At 43.1% G+C, this 20,923-nt stretch overlaps 1 protein-coding gene across 3 annotated transcripts in view; it reads left to right on the top strand.

Moving 5' to 3' along the window:
• Window positions 1–10,068, top strand: part of FNDC3B (fibronectin type III domain containing 3B) — a 183,516-nt gene extending 173,448 nt beyond the window's left edge. For all 3 annotated transcript variants that reach the window (XM_058844077.1, XM_058844079.1, XM_058844080.1), the window contains 2 exons: window positions 1,602–1,729; window positions 7,448–10,068. In XM_058844077.1, coding sequence (XP_058700060.1) covers window positions 1,602–1,729; window positions 7,448–7,759 — 440 coding nt within the window. In that variant the 3' untranslated portion in view covers window positions 7,760–10,068. The remainder of the gene's footprint in view (window positions 1–1,601; window positions 1,730–7,447) is intronic.
• Window positions 10,069–20,923: the final 10,855 nt, after the last annotated feature.

Below are 20,923 nucleotides of genomic sequence, written 5' to 3'. Positions count from 1 at the left end.
AAAATCCATTTTATTCAGTTCACCTCACCTAGGTTTTTGTTTTGAACTCCCAGTCTGCCTGTTGAATCCCTGTTAAATGTGACTCATCCCCTGGGCTGAGCATCAGGATGAGTATCAATGGTGCAAATACCAGGTTGTGCGTGGGCTGGGACCTCGGGTACCTGACAGAGCACCGGCTGTGACAGAGAAAAGGGCATGACAGAACTGTGAACACTGCTGAGGGGAAGTGAGGCTGTGGGGAGGAGTGCTCTGATGCAAAATGATAGTGTTGATGCCCTTCTGTGCTCAGAGAAATACAAAGGAATTTATTTGATAAATTTAGTTTGGCTTTTTATCTATCAGAAGAAAGTGTTTGTTCTCCTATAAGGTCTCCTAATTACTCTCTTAGTGATGCCAACCCTAGAATAGCTTTGTTGTTAATGGCAGTGTTTTGTAAGTGTCAGACAAAAATCTACATGTATTGAAGTGAGGGATGGAAGGAGAAGGAAAAATAATTGAGATTGTTGTTGTCAGCTAAGATGAAGGCATCTATTATCAGTCTCTCAACACTAGCAGATGTGCAGAGAGAAGTAAATGGATATTGATTACATTTGGGCCTTCATGATTCATATGTTCCTCTTGGTAAGCAACAAATCAGTCTAAAATTTGTGTAATGTATGCAGCAGCATTTGTTTCTTTGGTAGACCCTCCTGTTGTCTATTTTTGTAGGGCTGGGGATCTAGATTGCCTTTAACAAGCTCATGTCCTTGCACGTGCACATGTTAACCACCTGATACAAGTGTTCAGCACTCTTGTTTCTCAGTTTTATTATTTTTTTGGCATTGTGCGTGTTGGCTCTGCATGGTAAAGAGGTTGGTGGGCCCTCAATGGTGTTGCAGTTTTTTTCATGCCTTCCAGTGGCAGATGCTTTGTTGTACATAAAAATGTGCTGCCCCTGTCTGTGCTCTGCTAGGCTCACCTGTGAGCTTGCCATAGGTCAGGGCAAGGCATCCCTTGGCTTTGAGCTGCTGAGAGAGCCTCTGCCAAGGACAGCAGCCTTGTAACCTGACTAATTGAATTTCTCTGGAGTTCTAGTGAGCTCTAGTATGAGTCTGGCTAGAAATAGCAGGTCTGATCAAGTGGGTGTCAGGGTCAGAGTTAAAGTCCAAGTCTTGAAAACTATGCTTGTCCTTTTGCTTCCCAGTCTGGACTTTATCTCTGATACAGAAGATTCTTTAGCTTCTCTTCTCACATTCCTTCTGTTTTTCCTGAATGAAATGTTTGATATTATTCTTTTTCAATGGCATGTAGCATGGGAGGGATGTGCAGACATCTCCACTGGAACAGGTGTTTGCTCAGAACCTCACAGAATTGCTGCTTTTATGAATGCATGTGTAATTTGTGCATTGGCTTCTGCTTTGAAAAGATCAGTGCACAGCACTGCAATTAAGTTTTGAAAGTTTTCTCTAAATCCACACCTCCTTTGTAGCAGCTCACAGAGCTGACAGGTAAGAGGAGCTCTATCCTTTTTAAAATGTTCTGGTATATATTACAGTGCTCATAAAATAAGATTTCAGTGCAGTCTTGATATTAAACATTAATAAGATTTCCTTTTATTGTAGCCCCTCGAGTGACACAGCTGGGAGGAAACTCCTGTGAAGTTACCTGGGAAATGGTCCCACCCATGAAGGGAGATCCTGTTGGTTATGTTCTGCAGGTACTGGTTGGAAGAGAATCTGAATACAAGCAGGTAAGGAAATGGTCTGGATTTAATATTGTTAAATTGATAGCATAATGGAAATGCTTTTGAAAGTCCACTGTGCTGCTTCTTTCTACTGTATTGAATTACACCCTATGGTGATGTGTCAGGTGCACTTTAGTAAAGGCTGAGTCAAAATTAAGGGCTGTAATGGGCTGTTTTCTCCCCTAAGGGAGTATATAGAACATCATTATTTTATTGGAGTGATTTGTGTTCTTTCTGTGGTTAATCACTATTTTTAACTGTACTAACCTTTAAAAAGTTACAGTTCTGTTCACCCATGCTAGCTGCTCTTAACCATTATCTGGAGATGAGATAAAGTCAGAAGATGAATCTTTGTAAGCCAATTCCAGGACTGTCCATCAAGGTTTTCAGTCGAGTACACGTTAAGTGGTTTGTTCATCTCCCTCATTCCTGTCTGAGTTTTTGATGCACGTGTAACTGCTGTGTATCCATTCTGTCACTTTGGAAACAAAGGCAGTGAAGTACAGCTGATCCTTCTTTCCATGTCTGTCTGGTTTAGACATCACAAGTGGACACTTCTCCAGAGCACCTGAAACAGAACAGCTCATTCACAGTTAGATCTTTTATTTCATCTGTAACACCTCAGGCTGTGCAATTTGCAGTGCACTTTATCTGTGTGCTCTCTCCTTCCTGTGCTTTCTTTCACTGTCATGTGGATTCCAGATAAATCCAAATTAGGGAAATGAGATGTGCCATGCTAATTAAACTCTTACGCTGTGCTAATTAAACTCTAAAAAATACGTATAAGGTAGTGCTTTCTTTGCAACTGTGTCTTTGTTCCTCTCCAGGCTGCTTTTGAGTGCTACTGTGAACTAATGAATTATCAAAAATAACATGAAAAATGCAAGACAATTCATGGGGGTGATAAAGATTCAGAAACCTAACTACTGATTTTGCCAGGAAACATTTTTGGTGTTGGTGTAGTTAATGAAACCCCTGTGTACTGTGTTGGCCTCATAATGTCGGTGGCAAGTGGATAAGTGGAGCCATTTTGCTGTTGCCTGATGTACAGAGCAGCTTTGGTGTGTTACCTCCAGGTACAGCTCAGTAAAGAGCCCCAGTGTTTAAAATGTTCTGGTTTCCTTGGGGAGAACTGGGCACAGCTTCATGTTCCTGGGACATAAGTGATGGCTTAATCTGCACTGTCCAGAACTCGTGGTATGAAGAAAACAGCAGTGAAGGAAGGAAAAATTGTTTCAGGGTCTTCTTATGTTGAAGGTCTTAATTTCTCATGAGGCAGAGCCTGACGAGGGGTTTTGGTGTGAGTTGTCACAGTAAGTCCCTGGAACAAGGTCCTGGCTGGGATGCTCCAAGTGACCCTGGGACTTGTGTAGTTGTGCTGGCTGATAACCAACCATGGGAAAGAGAGAGACTTCCACTGTTTCACCTTCACAGAAACCACCTTTGCCCATCAAGATGTTTTTTCTCCATCAGCAATGTGGGTGGTATCTCGGCCCTGGGGCACATCCCTGTCCGTGCTCTGAGCTCCTGTAATGTGCACAAAAGATAAAATACAGAAACACCTTTCAGTGATTTTCTGGCTAATACATTTCACCTCTGCTTTCACATGCCTGTGATCACCTGCTGCCTTTTAACTGAAAAGTACTGTCACCAATATGATCATTAATCTTAGCGATATGGTAATTACCTTTGAAGTGCAAGTCCTAAATTTATTTTTCAATATGTTTTTTTTTCCCTGCAATGACATATATATTTTGCATATGTATCTGAAGAGGTAAATTATACTAGAAACATTTTGCAAATTGTTTTGGAGGGTGGCACAAATGAAATACACTCCAGATTTTCAGGCTATTCATGGAATGCCACTGCTACTGGGTAAAGCTGTCCTCTAGATTGTCACACCTGGGCTGTCTCTCTCCCCTGCACCCCAGTGTTTGCAGCCCTCCACAGCCCAAAAGCTGCTGATTTTCCACCATTTCATTTAGCAGAGGTGATACCAAAGTACTCAAAAGCCCTTTTTTTCAGACTGGGACTACAGCCGTCCCTGCCCTCCTCTGGGAGAATATTTGGTAAATACTTCTCTGCTGAAAATTGTCTGAAGAACTGGATTTGCTGGAGCTAAACAGATAACATTTTAGCTCCCTGGAAAGTGTATTTTAAAACATGCTAACTAGTCCTTTCCTTGTTTCTCACACAGTGTATTCCTTTTGGTGTGTTTGTATGCTTTATCTTTAGAAATAATTTGTTAAAAGCAGTGGCATGGGACAGTTCTTTTTAGGAAATCAAATCTTCCTTGTTTATGAATCAGGATGTAAGACACAGGAGATTTCAAAAATCAGTGTCTGGATTTGTTTTTCTGTTCCTTGCACTTGTATCTGGCATAGCTTACTCAGTCAGAATTTAGCTCCAAAGTGTATTGAATTGTCTCTGTGCTTGCATAGCTGTAATGTGAATTTAGGGGAGTGGGCTGGGCTGTTCAGCACCTGCAAGAGCTGCAGTTTTTAGGGATATTATTTATTATCATATTTATTATTTATTATGTTACATTAGGGATAACAGCTGGAATGCCCCTAAGGTTTGGTTTCCCAGTTGAGCACCTCTGGGGATGGAATCACCCAGGAACCAAGTCCTCCTAAGAGCTGACCATGGGAAGTGAGAACTGAACTTTTCAAAGCTTCTTCATCCTTAAATTGTTTCCCTCTGAAGCAAAATATTCTACCTTGGAAATTTCCAAGAATTTGGAGGCAGTAGTATTTCATCAGCTTCTGCCACATCTCTTATAGGAAAAAAAACTTGTCTCCAAATGCTTTTTCTAAAAAAAGAAAAGTATGGGTAGGATACACTGGGTGTATGAAAGTTCCCCAGTTCTCAGGTCTGCACTGAGAAGTGGGTGCCTGGGAGAGCCCATTTGGCCTTACCAAGCTCTCACTAGAATTACTGCTTTTTATTTGGATTAGATTGTGTAGACACACAATATCTGAAACACTTTAGTGAACTGATAATTTCTGTGAAACTCTAGTTAGCCAAAAATTGGGTTTCCTTCTCTATTTTCAGTAAGTCAAAGGCACTTGTGCTGGTTGTGTGCCAGAATATGACAGAATTACACAGTACCTATTGGCATTTAGTGCCACTGGCATTAAGTATCTCCTTGGCCTCCTGGTGCCAATTCTGTGTCATGAAATGGAGCAAATAATTTCCTGTGGTTGGGGTGTTTCAGTGCAAACAACCTCATGGCAGGTTCTCTTAAGGGACTGTTGTTTCTCTGTTCAGGAGGAAAGGGTCAAAGACGGGTTATATATGTGCCATCCCTAGTGTGTCTTAAATTGTAATTTTTTTTTAATTAAATGTCACTGTTATTTGGATTTTATTGGATTTCTTCTTTCTGGTTCAGAAGTGATCATATTGATTGCAAAGGTTTATTTGTGGCAAAGGCACGTAGAGCTTTTCTGGCTATATGTTTTGAAATGAAATTGTTAATTACAGCAGCACCAGAAAGCAAATCTTGCTGACAGCTGCTCTGTGAGGGCTTTGAGTTGCCCTGACTCAGAATCTAAAGAAATGGGAGTTAGGTGGAGGAATCCTGACTCAGTCCTGTGGGACAGTGCAGCTGCCCACAACAGGTGGGTATTAGAAATGGAATTGCCATTGGAGAGCAGAGTGGCAGAGGTGTTCTTGGGATGAGGGGTGCTTTACAAACAGATGTTTCAACCCTCACATCACTTTTGTGGGCTGCTACAGCACTTCCAGTTTTGTTTTCCCTGCAATTACTGTAACCCAGTGACTCACTCCTCATTGGCATGGGGAAGACAAACAAAGAAGAGGAAAGGCAGCAGTGCATGGCTGTGGCCAGTCACAGGGGTTTATGGGATGAATTTGTTGTATTCCTGTGACTTTACCTAGAGGGAACTTCCTGCCAATGCTGAGCAATACTTGAGCAAGGCAATATTTATTTAAACGTTGTTTTTTGATCTGTGCCTTGGGTCCAAGAAACATGAGCCAGAGGACTTGTGCTTAGTCTGGAAACCCAGACTCGCCATCATTCAAACTGCATTTGGAAAAAGCTGTGAAAGCTGAAAAGGAAAGAAGAAAACAAATGAAAGAAGCACCTTAATCTTTTTGTCACAGACCACCTCAAAAAATCAGCAACTGGCTGTTTAACCAAGGGATGAGTCTCAGGGGCAGACAGGGCAGGAAAGCTGGGAAGCTGAGCTCTTTAAGTGGTCTTTAGCTGAGCAGGTTTCTTCTCTTTCCTTCTCATTTCTTTATTCCAGAGTAACACACAGGAAATCCTCCATGGGCTTGGGACTAGGTTCCCACTTGCTCCCCTTTTCTAAGATGAGTTCTTGCCCCTGGGAGGGCAGAGATGCTCTCAGCCTTCTGCTCCCACAGCGAAGAGAAGGGAAAAATGGTAAATGAGCAGAGGAAGAAGCATTTGAAGTTTTCAGGATGTATTTTTCCCAGCACACACAGGCCCTCTGTAACGCTTCTTTCATTTCATAAAATAAGAGTTTCAACAACCATCCATTATATAAATAATTTGTTTTCAGAGTTTGTGAATGTTTCCAGTGTTGTTTTTTTTTCCATTTACATCACAAAATTGTCTCAGGTACTCAGTTTTTGCTCTCCTTTCTGATACCATAACTTGTGCTCTGTGGCATGTGGTACCTACATTTGATCCACATAAATTTGTGATGGGTTTGGATTAGTAAACAACCAAATATAATGCAATCAGGAGGAAATCTTTCATACCTTAATAGTATTTTATTATTTCCACAATTCTGAAAGTGCAATTTCTGGCAAGGCTGCTGTTTCTTGAGAGAAATGTAAGGGGAAAATACATTAAAATGACATTCGTAAGCAATTTTACAACTACACTTTGAATGACTTCCAATGACCTCGTTTGTAGGTTTTCTTTCTTTTGGGGCCAGACAGGGTGATTATGTCTCAGACATGTTTTAGGCATACAGTCACACTCTGAGTGCAGAAATATGTTTGCAGCATTTATCACGCCCACAGAAGATTAGTGTGTGTTATCATTGCTGCATTGAGTGATGTGTTGTCTGTCCCTGTGTGCTCTGTGTTGAGACTTGTTGAGAAGTCCTCCATGTGCCTCTGTTCTTCCAAAACCTGCGTTGACCCAGTGAGTTCCTTCACTTGAGAAGTGTTTCCTTAGAGACTTGATGCCTGGAGAGGCTGCCTGGAGCAGAGGCTGGACAGAGTTAGAGAATAAAGCAGGGATTTATTAAAAGGCCCTCAGTAGATGCACCTTGGGCAGTGCAAAAGCCCCGTGGAGGCTACACCCAAGATGGACAACAGCCATGGGTTTTACAGACAGACAAGAGTTTGGTCTGTTTGCATATCAGGGGTTAATTGTCCAATTACAGATTCAGGTAATGAAGTCACATTCCCCCGGTTTGCTCCCCCAGTTCATTTTTGTTTAGACTTTTGGGGGCCTGAGGCTGCAATGATGACCTTGGTTCTCAGGCCTGGAAGGATTGTTTTGTCTGACCAAACAGTGGAGAGAGCTTTCTAACACTGTGTGTGGGGTTCAGAGTCAAACACTAACGCAGTGCAGGGTCTGAAAGATGTAGATTCTAAAACCTTAAGGCGCCAGACTGAACTCCCACGGCGCGATCCTCACCAACCCTGGCGTCGTCGCGCTGTTGGCCGCCGCGAAAGCAAGAGGGCGTTGTGTCTGACCGGGCTCCCTGCTTTGTTTTTAAGGTGTACAAAGGAGAAGAAACCACATTCCACATCTCAGGCCTTCAGGTGAACACAGACTATCGGTTCCGCGTCTGCGCCTGCCGCCGCTGCCTGGACACCTGTCAGGAGCTCAGCGGCCCCTTCAGCCCCTCGGCGGCCTTCGCGCTGCAGCGCAGTGCCCTGCTGCTGGCGGGCGAGCCGGGCGGCGCCGACCAGCCCAAGGCCAAGGCCATGGTGCCCACGGACGAACAGTTTGCGGCCCTCATCGTGCTCGGCTTCGCCAGCCTCTCCATCATCTTCGCCTGTATATTACAGTACTTCTTTATGAAGTAGACGATTCATCCGGGGTTTAAAATACAGATTTAACTAATGCTACGCATTATAATCCACACATTTATTCAGATATTCCTCCTCCTCCTTTTTTTTCCCCGCCCCCTCCCCCCCCTTTTTTTTTTGTTTTTAAATCATTCTACCGTGCGTTTTATATACTGCTCTTGTTTTTACAGTTCTAGCTTGAAGAAAGATAAATCAGTGTTTTGATGCACCTTTTTGAAATTCAGAACTAGGAAGTGGTCAAACTGGAGAAACAAGCAAACCAGATACCAAAAGCAAGATTTTTTTGTTTTTCCTTCACGACTTCAAAATTGTCACCAATTTGCCTTTTCAATGTTGTTTTGGGTTTTTTCACTGAAGTTCATGCAGTCTCTTATTTTATCTTACTATTTAGGAAATTTTAATCATGAGTCACTTTTTTTTTGTCTCTTCTTTTTCCTTCTAAACATTAGTCACAAGTGTGTATAGAGGTAAGACTAGAATACAGTGTTAGTCAAGTACCCATTTTTCCTTGAACAGTATTAGCAATGTTGCTTACGAATTATTCACTACATTTGCCCCAGTTTTTCAAGATAAAACCTAAGTTGTTATTTTAACTGTTTAGTGCATTTAAATTGGAACAGCATCCTGCAGTTGAAAAACCTTTTTAGTTGCCTGTTATTTTTACAGTTACAAACACTATAAACTGCCTGTATAAGAAATCAAATAACCAAACTGCATATAAATTATGAAGCATTATAGATTTTTTTTTACCATTTTGATTCTTAGCAGTAATTTTAAGTAAGAGGGCATTGTGCAATAGTTAGTTTTTCCCATGTTCAGCTATTTAAAAGCTGCTTTAACTTGTCTGTTTGTCACTGTATATAACTATTCCTAATCTAATACTAGGTATTATTCTATTACATTCAGCCTGATTTATATGATTCAAGCTGGTGACAGCTTAATGCCTCTACTGAATTAGGTGAGATTTACACTCAATGGAAGCAAACTTTACTGTCAGTTGATCTTTTTTTTTTTATTATTAATATTATTGTTGTTTTTTTAGAGGGGTTTCTATTTCCTGGAACTTTCTTGGAGGTAACAGAAATCACATCTGATCGTTTTAAATACCTTAGAAGGGTGTCTATGCTGTTCTTACCATGGGGCTGATTGAAATAACTTGGTACCTGGCAAAGCTGAGATGAGAGTCCTGCAGAGGAATGGTCCCTGCTCTGGTGGCAGTGTCCCCCCCCCTGCCTGCCCCTTCCCAGACACATTTTAATCCATCAAGACACTAGATTTTTAACTCTTGAGTCATGGGGTTATTTATAATTAAGTCAACATTGTTTGAGTACCTCAGGGACATAAATGAGCTGGAGGTGCAAATAGATTCCAAAAGGGTGCAACAGACACAGTGTATTTCCCTGCCTCTTGTTTTTGTATATTTTTGCTACTTGATTTTGCTTTTGTCCTAGCTTTTTTGTGCTCTGTCTCCATCGTCTAAGATTCAGTGTCCTGTACTAGCATAATATTCCCTTAACCAAAGTAATGGGGAAAAAAACAACATTATTTTTGTTTTTAGGTTTATTTATACTATATACTGCATACAGTACTTTAAATACCAATTACAGTGCAATCTTTTTATTTATTGTAAAAAAATAAAAAATAAAAAGTGTACTTATGTACTAATCTAATCCCCCTCTCCACCCACCCCATAGCATGTTACATTTTGTCTGTTTTATACTGTTGTACTTTAGGTCAACTTTTTACCTGGCAGCATTCCTAGTATTATTAATCTTCTTGCATTTTCTTGTGTTTTTGAAGATGAGAGCATCTAGTACATTAAATGCCAAAAAAACCCATTATCAGTGATTCAAACGTTTACATGTATCCAAAAACAAAATCATCTCTGGAAAGAAAGTGCTAAGATCAATGAATTATTCTGTGTGCCTCTCTAGATGTAGCAAATATTAGAAATGTTCTGTATTTTGTTATTGACTATAATTAGTTTGATTTAGCCTTGCAAACTAATGGCATTGAGCTAAATATATATATTTTTTTGTTTTTTGCCAAAGTCATGGCTTGTCAAATTTATTTACATCTTATTTAAATTTATTTGTGATATGAAACTCTGTGACCTTGCATCTGTATTTTGTGAGCAAAGAGTATACAGCTGTTTTCATTGGAGGGGAGAAGAGTGTATTTTTTAAAACGATGAAAAGACCGCTAGTTTGGAAAAAACCCAGAAATTTGAATAGATTCCCTTTTTTTATTTTTGGTATATTGTTTGAGCAGTGCTGCTATGAAATCCGAGCTTGACACCTTTTTTTTTAAGGACAAAAAAAACAAAACTGCTTTAATAAAGAAAGGAAAAAACCTGATGTGCTCTAGATTAGCAATTTTGGAAGTTTGAAATACGAGTGCTACTAAAAGCAGTGAGCAGAAGTGGAGGGGAGAGCAATCAGGCACAGTCAGAGCATCTCTGTCACTGCTGATCCTTTGGGTCCCTTGTAACCACACAAGCCAGAGCCCCAGTCCTGAGCTTTTGGGGGATGGTGCTGGGACAGACCCAGTGGGTTTGATGTTTTCAGTCTGTGTCTCCTGCCAGCGTGGTCTGGTTGTCACTCGTGTGCCAGTGACAGAGATCACTGATGTCTCACCCTTCTGCTGAGGGACATTGTCCCTGACCCACCACTGCTGATGCCTTGGCCCTTCCCAAACCTCCTCGTGCCCCTGCTCCAGCGGTGGCAGCTGTTGGATCCAACCCCAGGGCGCTCTGCTCTCACAGAAACCACCACCAACAAAGGTAGATTGAAACACCAAGTACTGAATACCCTTAAGGAAGGAGAGAGAGACATTTTTATATAGTTCTGCCTTTTTCTTTATGAACTTGAAGTGTTTTCTAATCCTGTTTGTTGGCTCCAGTAGCTCAGTATTCAGTGTCACGATTGAGAAGTGCCCTAATTGAATGTGTATGAACCTTATTCTTGCACAGTTCTTTAAATTGAAAAAGAAAAATAAAATGTTTTTACCTCACTATGGGAACATACATTCCAAGCTTTTCAACTTTAAAAAAAAAATAATCAGAAGTTTTCTTGTATTGTAAATTTTAGACTATTTCATATGCATTGTATTAAAACTGCCATATCAATTTTAATGTATAGATTTTGCAAATACTACACTATGTATGTAAGACTTAACTGTATCTGTAGTGTATATGTAATATATTTATGCCCAATAAATGTTTTAATTCTTTCTGTTTTAATTCTTTATTCTAATTGAACACAGCCCTTTGGGTCCATATGGCCCCTTCTGGCAGGTCAGTGCTGTTTGTGCATCCTGGAGCAAGGGTGGGAGCCCTGAATTTACCTCAGTATGTTTCTGGTTTTTAATTGGAGTGATTTTTGTGATTTTGTGAAGAGTAAATTTATTGTAAATAAATAATTGTGAAGAGTAAATTTATAGAACACCTGAAAGTCAGGTGTTCTAATAGTTTCTTTTAAATAGCTTGAAAAATCAAGGGTTTATATTTATAGATACACACCTAGGTTTGTTGTCTCTTAGTAATTAAACACTTGAAATACTAGAGCTTTTAACTTATTAATTATGTGCAATGAATTCAATTCCTTATCATGATGAATCAATCTAGTGTGTATACATGTTTCTTGTCAAACACATTCACGTTAATTTTTTAATGCTTTTCTTCAAGTCACTGCATAAATACAACAGTTCATTTGTTTGCTTTTTTATTAACTGAAGTTTACAACATGAGTGGGGTTTTCCTAGGGGAATACAGTAACTTTTTTCACTTGGTTGCTCAGCTTTTTTATTAAAGCAGTGCTTGCCAAGACAATCTCTTTAACAAAATCTTTTGAATATGTCTGTAAAACAGTAATCAGCACTTTGGCATCTGAGATCTTCTCTTTTCAGTGGTCCCTGGTTTATTGCCAGGGGTGTCTGCAGAGATGCTGGAGGGCAGTGAGAGCCCATGGGAGTGAGGTGGGATTTAAACATTTGCTGTTGGAGTTCTGAATGTTACCTTGTGCTGTTATCACCCACAGGTTTTTGCAGAGGTGCTGGGTGCCTTCCCCACACCCAGACTGTGCAGAGCTGGGTAAGTAGCGCTGAATTTACCGTGGATTGTGTTTTGTGAGGAGGCACAGAGCAAGTTGTAAAGAGCTGTGTTTACCAGCAGCTCTTTGCCTGCTGGCAAGAGAAGTACCAGCTTTGAAAAGTTCTGGAAGAGAGCAGAGGCTGGTATTTTGGGTATTTTTGTGGCCTGAGCAGCAGCGTTTGGGGTGGTGCAGGGTGGGCTGTGGCCCTGGCACGTGTCCCAGTGTGAGCAGTGCCAGGTGTGCCCGGCAGCGCGTGGTCCCCGGGCTGGCGCTGCCGTTTCTATGGCAGCAGCGATTCTCTCCTCTCAGTAATCACAGAGCTGCTCAAAAAACAGCGCCTGGAATTTGTTTTGCTCCTCACTTCAGTCGCTCCTGCCAGCTCAGAGCACGTTTGATGTGGTGCAGGAGAGCTGAGCCCCACTGGAGAGGGGGGGGGTCTCTCTGAGGAACCAGGGAGTCAAAGCCACGTGTGGCATGAGCTGAGCCACGCGCTCCCGGGATGAGCTGGGAAGCAAACAGGATTTGGAGTGACACCAGTCCGTGTTGTTGACCTCCTGTGGAGCTTTTCCACAGGTTCACCTCTGTCTGAATTTTAGGAGATGCTCAAATTCAGTGTTCAGCTGAAGGGGGGTGGGTCATAGCGCCGGTGCTGTGCCAGAGGACCAAGGCTCTCCCTTGTCCCTCCCATCTTGAAGCATAGCTGAGGTATTTAAAATCCCCCTGAAAATTAAATACTTGGGCTGGAAGCAGATGATCATTAAAGCCCCTTTCCAACCCAAACCTTTCTATGATTGCATTCTATGAGTTTATGGCCCATGGACATGGAGTGATTCTTCTTCAGCATTAATGACATGTACATCAACAGGATGGTTTTTGCAACCAAAGGTGTCAGGGACAAGAAGGAATTTGTGTGGTAATATGAAGTATAAATTATATTTCCTTAGCAAATCTTTTTCTGGAATTATTGCAAGTTCATGATGTATTGTCATTTACTGAAGTGGTGGACAGTTATATTCTCTGTCCTTAACCTGGCCTGTAGTAAAGATGCAAATGTTACCTTTATTTTTCTCAGAGTGAGAACTACGAGTAACTAGAGATGAATATGGACATTTTGCTCTGGCTGAGCAGAAAAGCCAGCTGAGATCCCCTGAAAGGGCTATTTTATTGGTACTACATTCTGAACAATTACGTCTATTTTTGCTCTTGACAATTGCTCTTACAATGCCCAGATTCTTGGCTCAGTGAAATAAAAAGAAGTTTCACAAGATGCTTTCAAACACAGTGGATTAGCCTGGGATCTGCTGTTACCTAAGTGAATGTGCTGTTATTAGTTTGAGTAGTTACATTTACTGCAGTAATTGGTGGCATAGATGGTCTTGCATGCAATCGAAGCTATTTTTAGGTCTCCTGGCATAGTTAATAAATAGCTGGTTGGGTCAGTGTGCTCAGTGGATGCCATTTCTTAGTAATTTTATTAGCTCATCTCCCTCACTTTCTGTCTTATGAAAGCTATTACTCTCTACAAATAAAATGGAGCAAGCAGTAGGGATGCAGAAGTCTTGTGAGGATTGACTTGTGAATAGAGTTGAAAAACTCAGCCTAATCCAGTGCAAATATTGTCTCTTTAAATTTGTAGCCCAAATGCTCTTTCTTTCCATAAAAGGTTTGTGAGCTGGTGTTGGTGTCCTGGCTCAGAGGCTGTGCAGCACTGCTGGGGTTGGTGTGCCCTGGCTGCAGGATGCACTTGCTCCCTGCCCAGCCGTGGCTGCAGCTCATCAGGCTTTGCTGGGAAGATCAGGGCTTTGCATTCAGCAGGGCCAAATATCCCCTGGGATGCTGATGTGTGGAGTTTGTGTTGCTCTGGATGTGGCTCTGGATCATGGCTCCTGTTCTGCCTTTTCTCCAGTGTGGGGGTTCAGGGTTCCTTGTGCTCTTCATGGCTCTGTCCTGTGTCTTGTTTGCAGTGTCAGGTGATTGACTTCAGTGCTCTGAAACCAAAAGCATCCCAGCTGTACAGAGCTCTGGCTGTTCTCTGGATGAGCCCTGTCTGGGCAGTGGTGCTGCAAGCCCCTTCCCCTGGCTCACAGGAGGGGACATTGGACACAGACCTGGGCACAGCCTGTGGCAGTGGCACTGCTCTGGCTGCGTGACAGAGTCCAGATTCCTCTGCTGTGTGGGAAATCAGGCACGAGCCCACAGCAAAGACTGAAAGGAAGCAGGTAAATACAAACCTCTTATGGGTTTTGATGCCTCAGCTGGTCTGAGGTGACTTCCCTGTGAGGGTGGTGTGACCCTGGCACAGATTGCCCAGGGAAGTTGTGGGTGCCCCATGCCTGGAAGTGCTCATGGCCAGGTTGGGTTGATTTTTTGGGATAGTGGAAGGTGTCCCTGCCCATGTCAGGGTGTTGGGACTACATGGTCTTTAAAGCCTCTTCCAGCCCAAACCATTCCATGATTCTACACACCAGCACTAGACCAGAGATCCTCAGGCATCCAAGGGATGAGCCCCACACCAGCACTGCTCTCCTGCAGCCAGAGTACCCAGAAAACCTTCCCTCCTCACAAACTAATCATTTCAATGGATTCAGAACTCCATTCAATCAAAACTAACTCGGGCAATTGCACCTTTCACGGCCCCACGCTGCTGCCCCCAGCGTAGCACAGCAAATTTTAGAAAAATCAATCTCATTGTCAGTGCTTGATAAAAATACCAAGGTGCTATTGACTGGGCAGGACGTGTGCCTGTGTGTGACCGTGAATCCTGGCTTCATTTTGAGAGAATTTGTAGTATTCATTGTTGCCATCTGCTCTCAGACTGCTGTGTTAAAGCTGTTTAAATCCCTGCTCCTCAGAGCTCATCGTGCTGTGTCTCACTGCAGAGCTCTGGTGTCAGATTCCCTGCTGCCCCACCTTAATGAGCCGTAATTTGCCACTGGGTCATTAGTGGAAGGAGGCTGTGGAGGGAAGAACAGCGTGGATAGAGGCTTGGAAATAGCCATGCCTTTTCTTTCTCACGGACAGTGCTGCAATCATGTGAAAATCAATCAGAACATGAGAAAAAAGCAAAGGATCTTTTGATCCAGCAGCATCAAAAATGGGGGCAAGTGCTGGGAGAACATCTCCTGAGCCCTTAGAGCAGCCTCTGAAGGGGGAGAGTGGAGTACTTTACTTCTGAGAGCAACTTTGCCTTATGGATTCACATGTCATGAAACCATTATTTTGCTCCAAGTGAAAGAGAGCAGATGTAGAAAGCTATAAAATGCCTTTATGTGGAGAAACAAAAAGTGGTTTATCTCCAAGTACAACAGGAAGGAGCATATAGCTTTCAGAAGGGTGTATTTGTACACAGAAATAGGAGCTGAGATTGCCAGCTGGGCATTGGGTGGTTTGGATGCTGATTTAGGAGTCAACCCCTCTCCTCCTGCTGGGCTTGCTCCCATCCCTTTGGGAGGTTTGCTGGGATGCTGCCTAACACCTGTGGGGCTCTGCTCATGTTGTGCTTCCTTCTCCACTCCTGGGCAGGGTGTGAGGGCTTGGCAGGGTGTCAGGGATGGTGACACTGCACAGCAGTGTGCACCATGGCTTTGGAGGTGTTTGCCCTCCAAAATTGTGCTGCAGAGCCACCTCCTCTCACTGGGCAGAACCGGGTCAGTGTCTTTGCAGGTCTCAGAGAAATGAGCACTCAGCTCTGAAGCCCAGGTATTTTTTGTTCTGATCCAGATAATTGGGTTAATGAGAGGCTCTGAATTTTGGTCTTAGGGGAAAAGCCATGGCATGCACCCATCCACAACTGAGACTGGAAAGGGCCACAGCACGCAGGTGCTGGACTTGGAAGAGAATAGAGACCCTTCTGCTGGAAAAAGCACTGAGGAAGCCTGTTTAAAGCCCCACAAAGTGTGTTAGTTACACAGGATAATGCTAATGTGCTATATTGTGGGCTGGAATGACAACTGGACTAAGGCTTGACAGTGAGTGACTGCAGAAACCTGTTAGTCTGCATTAATACAAGATAGATTACATTTTCCTTTTCTCCACTATACTTGCATAATCGCAATTTAGATATAAGAGGCAAATTGTGATCTAACATTTGCTTTTGTGCTTTTTTTCCTAAACAGCAGCAGGCAGGGTTGTGGTGTCATGATCTGCCAGAGCTGGCACAGCTGGACCCCATCATCTAACAACTACTTTGGGCAAAAGTTTGGCCAGGGACGTGGAACATGAAGCCAAACCCCTGTGGGTTTTACCTGTCTCTCACCAGAACTCGTGTTTCAGAGGGAAAAGCCAGTGGCAAGCACATCTGTGTGAGGAAATTGTTTTGCTCCTGTGAAGTTTCTGCAGAGCTGGGAAGGGTTCTGGGTGGTCCATCAGGTGGGGATGGGGGAGGAGGTGGCTGAAGGGGGGTGTGTGAATGCCCTCAGTGGATGATGGACTTGCCCAAGCGAGCAGAGGTTTCCCATCAGCACCAGAGGAGCCTCCAGCTCTGCAGGTGCTGCTGGCATCACGCTGGGCAGTGCAGCATCTCCAGCTGCCTGCCTGCAAAAGGTGTCAAACAGTGCAAACTGCTGGGGGCCAGCACATCCAGCTCCTGCCCTGCACCTGCTGCCTCAGCCTGAGCATTTCCCTGAAGCTCCTGCGTGTGTGCAGGGATTCCTGTGTGGGTACAAACCCTGCTGCAGGTGTAGGGACAGCAGGGATGCAGAGCCAGGGCTGTGATAACAGAGCACACAGTGTCTCTGCAGTGGCAGCCAGAGCTTGCTTGTTTCCCAAATAAAGTTTTTCATGGGCTGCTGTGCTGAGCACTCTGGCAGCACAGCTCAGGAACAGAAAACTGATGCTGGGAGCTGCCAGCCCCAGCCCCAGGAATGACATCCAGAGGGTGCAAGCGGATCCACACCCCATCCCTGAGACAGTAGGGTTTGAGCAAGGGGTTAAAATGCCAAGGGCTTTGATTTCATTTTTGTAAAATAGGGCTGGTGCTTTTTATTGGGAGTTGTGAGGGTAAAATGTAGTTATGCTTCTTTCAGCTGGGGGTGAGGAGGGCAGTACCAGATGTGGGGAAGTAACAGCAGGGGCATCCCATCATCTGGGAGATGAGTTAGATTTTTTTGTTCCAATTTTGAATTTACTTCTCAAGATGTAATTTACCTCTTCAAGGCCACGGGATTTTTGCAAAACATACAAGCTCTATGGAAGCCCATCCAGAAACATCCACTGGGCTCAGAGCAGCAGCAGACAGAGATGGGGTTCTCCTGGGTGTTTAGGTATCTAAAAATTGCTGATTTTAATAGGGCTTATGCAAATTTCATTTGGTACAAACTTAAATAACTCCTGAAAATCTATCAATTCCAATTGTGACAAGGAAGTGCTGGTTTTCCAGTATACTTTATTTTTGGCAAGAAATACAATAGGGCATGATTTTCTGCCTGTGCATGCCTCCATCAAAGGTACTTTTGTAAAATGAATCAAGCTTTCTGGTGAAGTCCTTTTGACCTATTTCATCACCAATTTAACCCATTGCCAAGAAAGAAAATGCAGCCAAATTGTTCTTGTTTATTTGTGAGGCTGTGATACAAAATGTAGAGGTAGAAAAGCTTTTAAAACTGGGACTGTTTGATGAATGAAATTTCAATTATTTTCTCTATGGACTGCTCGCATTCAAGTCAGTAAGAACACAGCAAAATTTTGACTCTTAAAGTCTCTGCACTTTTTTTTTTTTTCAGTCAGAACTGGTAAGGTTTATTCCCACAAGGAAGAGTTTCCAGAAATGGAAAGGTTCAACAGCCTGAAAAAACTCTTTCCTGCAGAGCTGCCCTGTCTGCCACCCCAGTGAACAGCCCAATGCTTGCACTGCAAGGACTCCTGTCTTCCCCCATGAAAAATGGATCTCAAAAACCATGTCCAGACCCAAAATGGGATGGGAGGCACAGCTGTGCCCTTTCATGTAGGGAAGGCTTTGGGGAGAAGCTGCCAGGAACATGAGGTGCTGCAGAAATGCCCCGAGGAGCAGAGCAGAAAGGCTTGGACTGTGCTGGGTAATGTTTGGCAGGACAGTCCAGGCTGAGGATGAGGAGTGGCTCTGCTGGGTGGGGCAGGCAGTGGCACCGTGCCAGCATCACTGTGCCAGCACAGGCTGTTTGCCACTGCCCTCTGCACCTGCAGCATCCACTCTGCCCCTGTTCATCCTGCCAGAGACAAGGCAGGAGGAGCCTTGCCCCTGAGACAGATTGATGATCCTACCTCGGCCTGCCTTCACCGTTCTTGCGCTCTTCAAATCTTGCTCACACTTTTTTTTCCCCCAGTGAATTTATTTCTTACAGCTTGGGCAGGGTCAGGTTGGATGGGGCCCTGAGCAATCTGATCTGGTGGGTGGCATCCTGCCCAAGACAGGGGGTTGGGACTAGAGGGTCTTTAAGGTCCCTTCTGTGTTGTGTGATTCTCTGAATAATGCTCAAGACAAGCATTGCTGGATTCATCCATCAGTGCAGGTGGGGACGTGTGTATCTTTTTGGAGGCATCAGACAAAAGTTGATTTTATGGTGCAAAAGTGAGAGTTATCCAGGTTTTGAGGTGGTTTTTTTCCCCCTGCTTTCCATATAAAAGCAGTTCATTATGTACCAGTTAGAAGCAGCAGTTCCTATTCACCATCTGCACTCAGCACCTGCTGCTGTGACCCCACTGGCTTTAGAAAATCCACATCGAAAAGTTTTGGTACCAAGGGCAGCAATGCTAATGGCTGGAATTAGGGACAGCTACAGTGTGTTTCTTTATTATTAAATTATAAAATTATTAAATTATAAAATTATTATTTCTTTAATAATAATTTGTGTATTTTGCTAGGTTTGTCCAAGGAGAAACAAACTCAGCTCCTCAGTCAGAAGGAAGAAGTCCTGTCCTCCCTCCCAAGGAGCAGCCAGTCCCTTTCTTTCTGACTTTTATGACCCCAGATCAAATGTTTTAAATTTCATTCTGTACCCAAAGTTGTGGAAATTTTACAGTGTTGGTAGAGCTAAAATTTACATTTTTTCCTGATGAAATGTTTAGGCTAAATGAAATTATTAGTATGCTTGTAGTTTGCACTAATGTGTCTACACAGGGCTTTAATGTTGCAGTTACTCTGGTTAAAAAAAATAGCCAAATCAAGTTAGCTATACAGATTTGGGGAACAAAATTAAAATATAAATATGGAAAAAAAAAAAAAAGAAAAAAATTTTAAAAGAGAAAGAAATTCAAATCCAGCTGTGTAAATCACACTGGATCCTCTCCCACCACAGAGCCACAGGGTTATAAAGGGTCTCATCACTTTATTTCTTTTTCTGTTCACATTTAACAGCACAGACACAGCTGAGATTTGAAACACCGATGTGAGGCCGGGTGTGTGTGGTTGGTTCATTTATACAGACAGGTTGTGACTGAGCTCACTTTCCGTGGTTCCCAAATGTCTTGTTTCCCTGAGTTGCATGAATTCTGCCACCAGACCTGCTTGTCAGTCAGTGAGTGAGAGAACAGCGTGGACAGAGAGGGGTCTGTGGGTAGAGGCGAAGCAGGAGGTGATCCTGCAGTGCCTCAGTGTGAGTGTTTGCACAGAAATCCTGCACTCCTGGGGTGGGGACAGCCTCAGGTGCCACCAAGGAGCAGCAGCCAGCCCCTGGTCCCAGCAAAGGTGATAGAAAAGACGCTGAACATACAGAAGAGGCCAGATTCTCTTGTGAGTTCAACCTGAGCAGCTGAAGGTGGCCCATGGGTGTGTGAGCAGGGGAGTGAGGGCAGGAGAGCTCTGCTAACACACAATTCACTAGGGAGAATTAAAATTCATCAGGCAGAAAGGGCTGTGCACCAGCTGGGAATGGGCACTAGAACCAGGTGAACAGGAAGCTGCTGTCACACATGCATGCTCCAAAGCTCTGTCAGCTCTGTGGGGCACAAACCCCAGGTGTTGGTGAGACAATAGAAGCCATATTCGTTAGCACAGAGGGTGGAATATTTTCTGGTTTGCCTTGACATGGGACACTTGAGGTATAAAAATCTAATTTGAAGGGTTTATGCATCAAGTATGAGAATGTGTCTGCCTGTGTCCCTTTAATGCAGATTTTTCTTTTACTTTCTCAGGTCACAGTGGTTAAAAAATGCAAAATGTTCTCAATTCAGCACTGCAGTGAACGAGCACAAGTGCACACCAGGCTTTACAGGGGGATGTGGCACTGGGAACAGACTTTAAGCAGAAACATGGGGGGGTTACAGGCAGGATACCTGTCCTCAGCAAGCTTTGGGGTGTGGTGGGGTGCAGTTAGGGACAGGTAGCCACAGACTCATTACAAATATTGAAACAATTAAAAGCTTCCAAGTTGAAACACATCAAGTCATTCACAGTCATTCTGAACAGAACAAGTACAGATGATTTATGTAGTAAAAAAAAAAAAAAAAAGGAGAGACTTTGGTGGGTAATTGCATTCCACATTTTTATAGCATCACTGCAGGCCTGAAGTCAGCACTGTCCTTGTCCCACTGACATATATTTTAAAAAAAATATTTCAGTACAGTCACATTCTAAGCCACTTCTGTGAAGGCAATTTTTTTGTTTCCTTTCTACTTGGATGTGAGATGAAGATTATTTCTTTTTATCATGTTTAAAAATTATCCATTTTATATATCTTTTTTTTTTTTTTTAAGAAATCATTTTCCTCTTTCAGAGAAAAACATGAGCTTACTTAAAAATTGGTATTATGAAAAGTGTATCAAATTTCCTGTTAACTACTCCAAAAAGGCAATTCAGTATTCTCTCTCTAGGGTCTGGTTGGATGCTAGCAAAATTCTTAGCAAAACTAAAGCTAACTCTGGAAAAATTCATCTCGAATTGGCGCTGCTGAAGTCGTACAAACTCTGGAGTGACGTGGGCCACGTTTGCCTGGTCAGGATGGCACAGCCTAGGTCTGGGCTAAAGTCAGCATTAAAAAAATCAAACGGGCAAAAGCAGCACAAAAATAACACCTGGAGCGTTGCCAAATTCTGTGACCGCGCGTCTCTCCTCTCAGAGCCCCAAACTTTGGGTTTTTTCCCTCAGATCTTTGCCTGC

The sequence above is a fragment of the Poecile atricapillus genome, chromosome 8 (genome assembly GCF_030490865.1).
Source record: "Poecile atricapillus isolate bPoeAtr1 chromosome 8, bPoeAtr1.hap1, whole genome shotgun sequence".
Taxonomy (NCBI): Eukaryota; Metazoa; Chordata; class Aves; order Passeriformes; family Paridae; genus Poecile; species Poecile atricapillus.
This window is presented reverse-complemented; position numbering and strand designations above follow the sequence as displayed.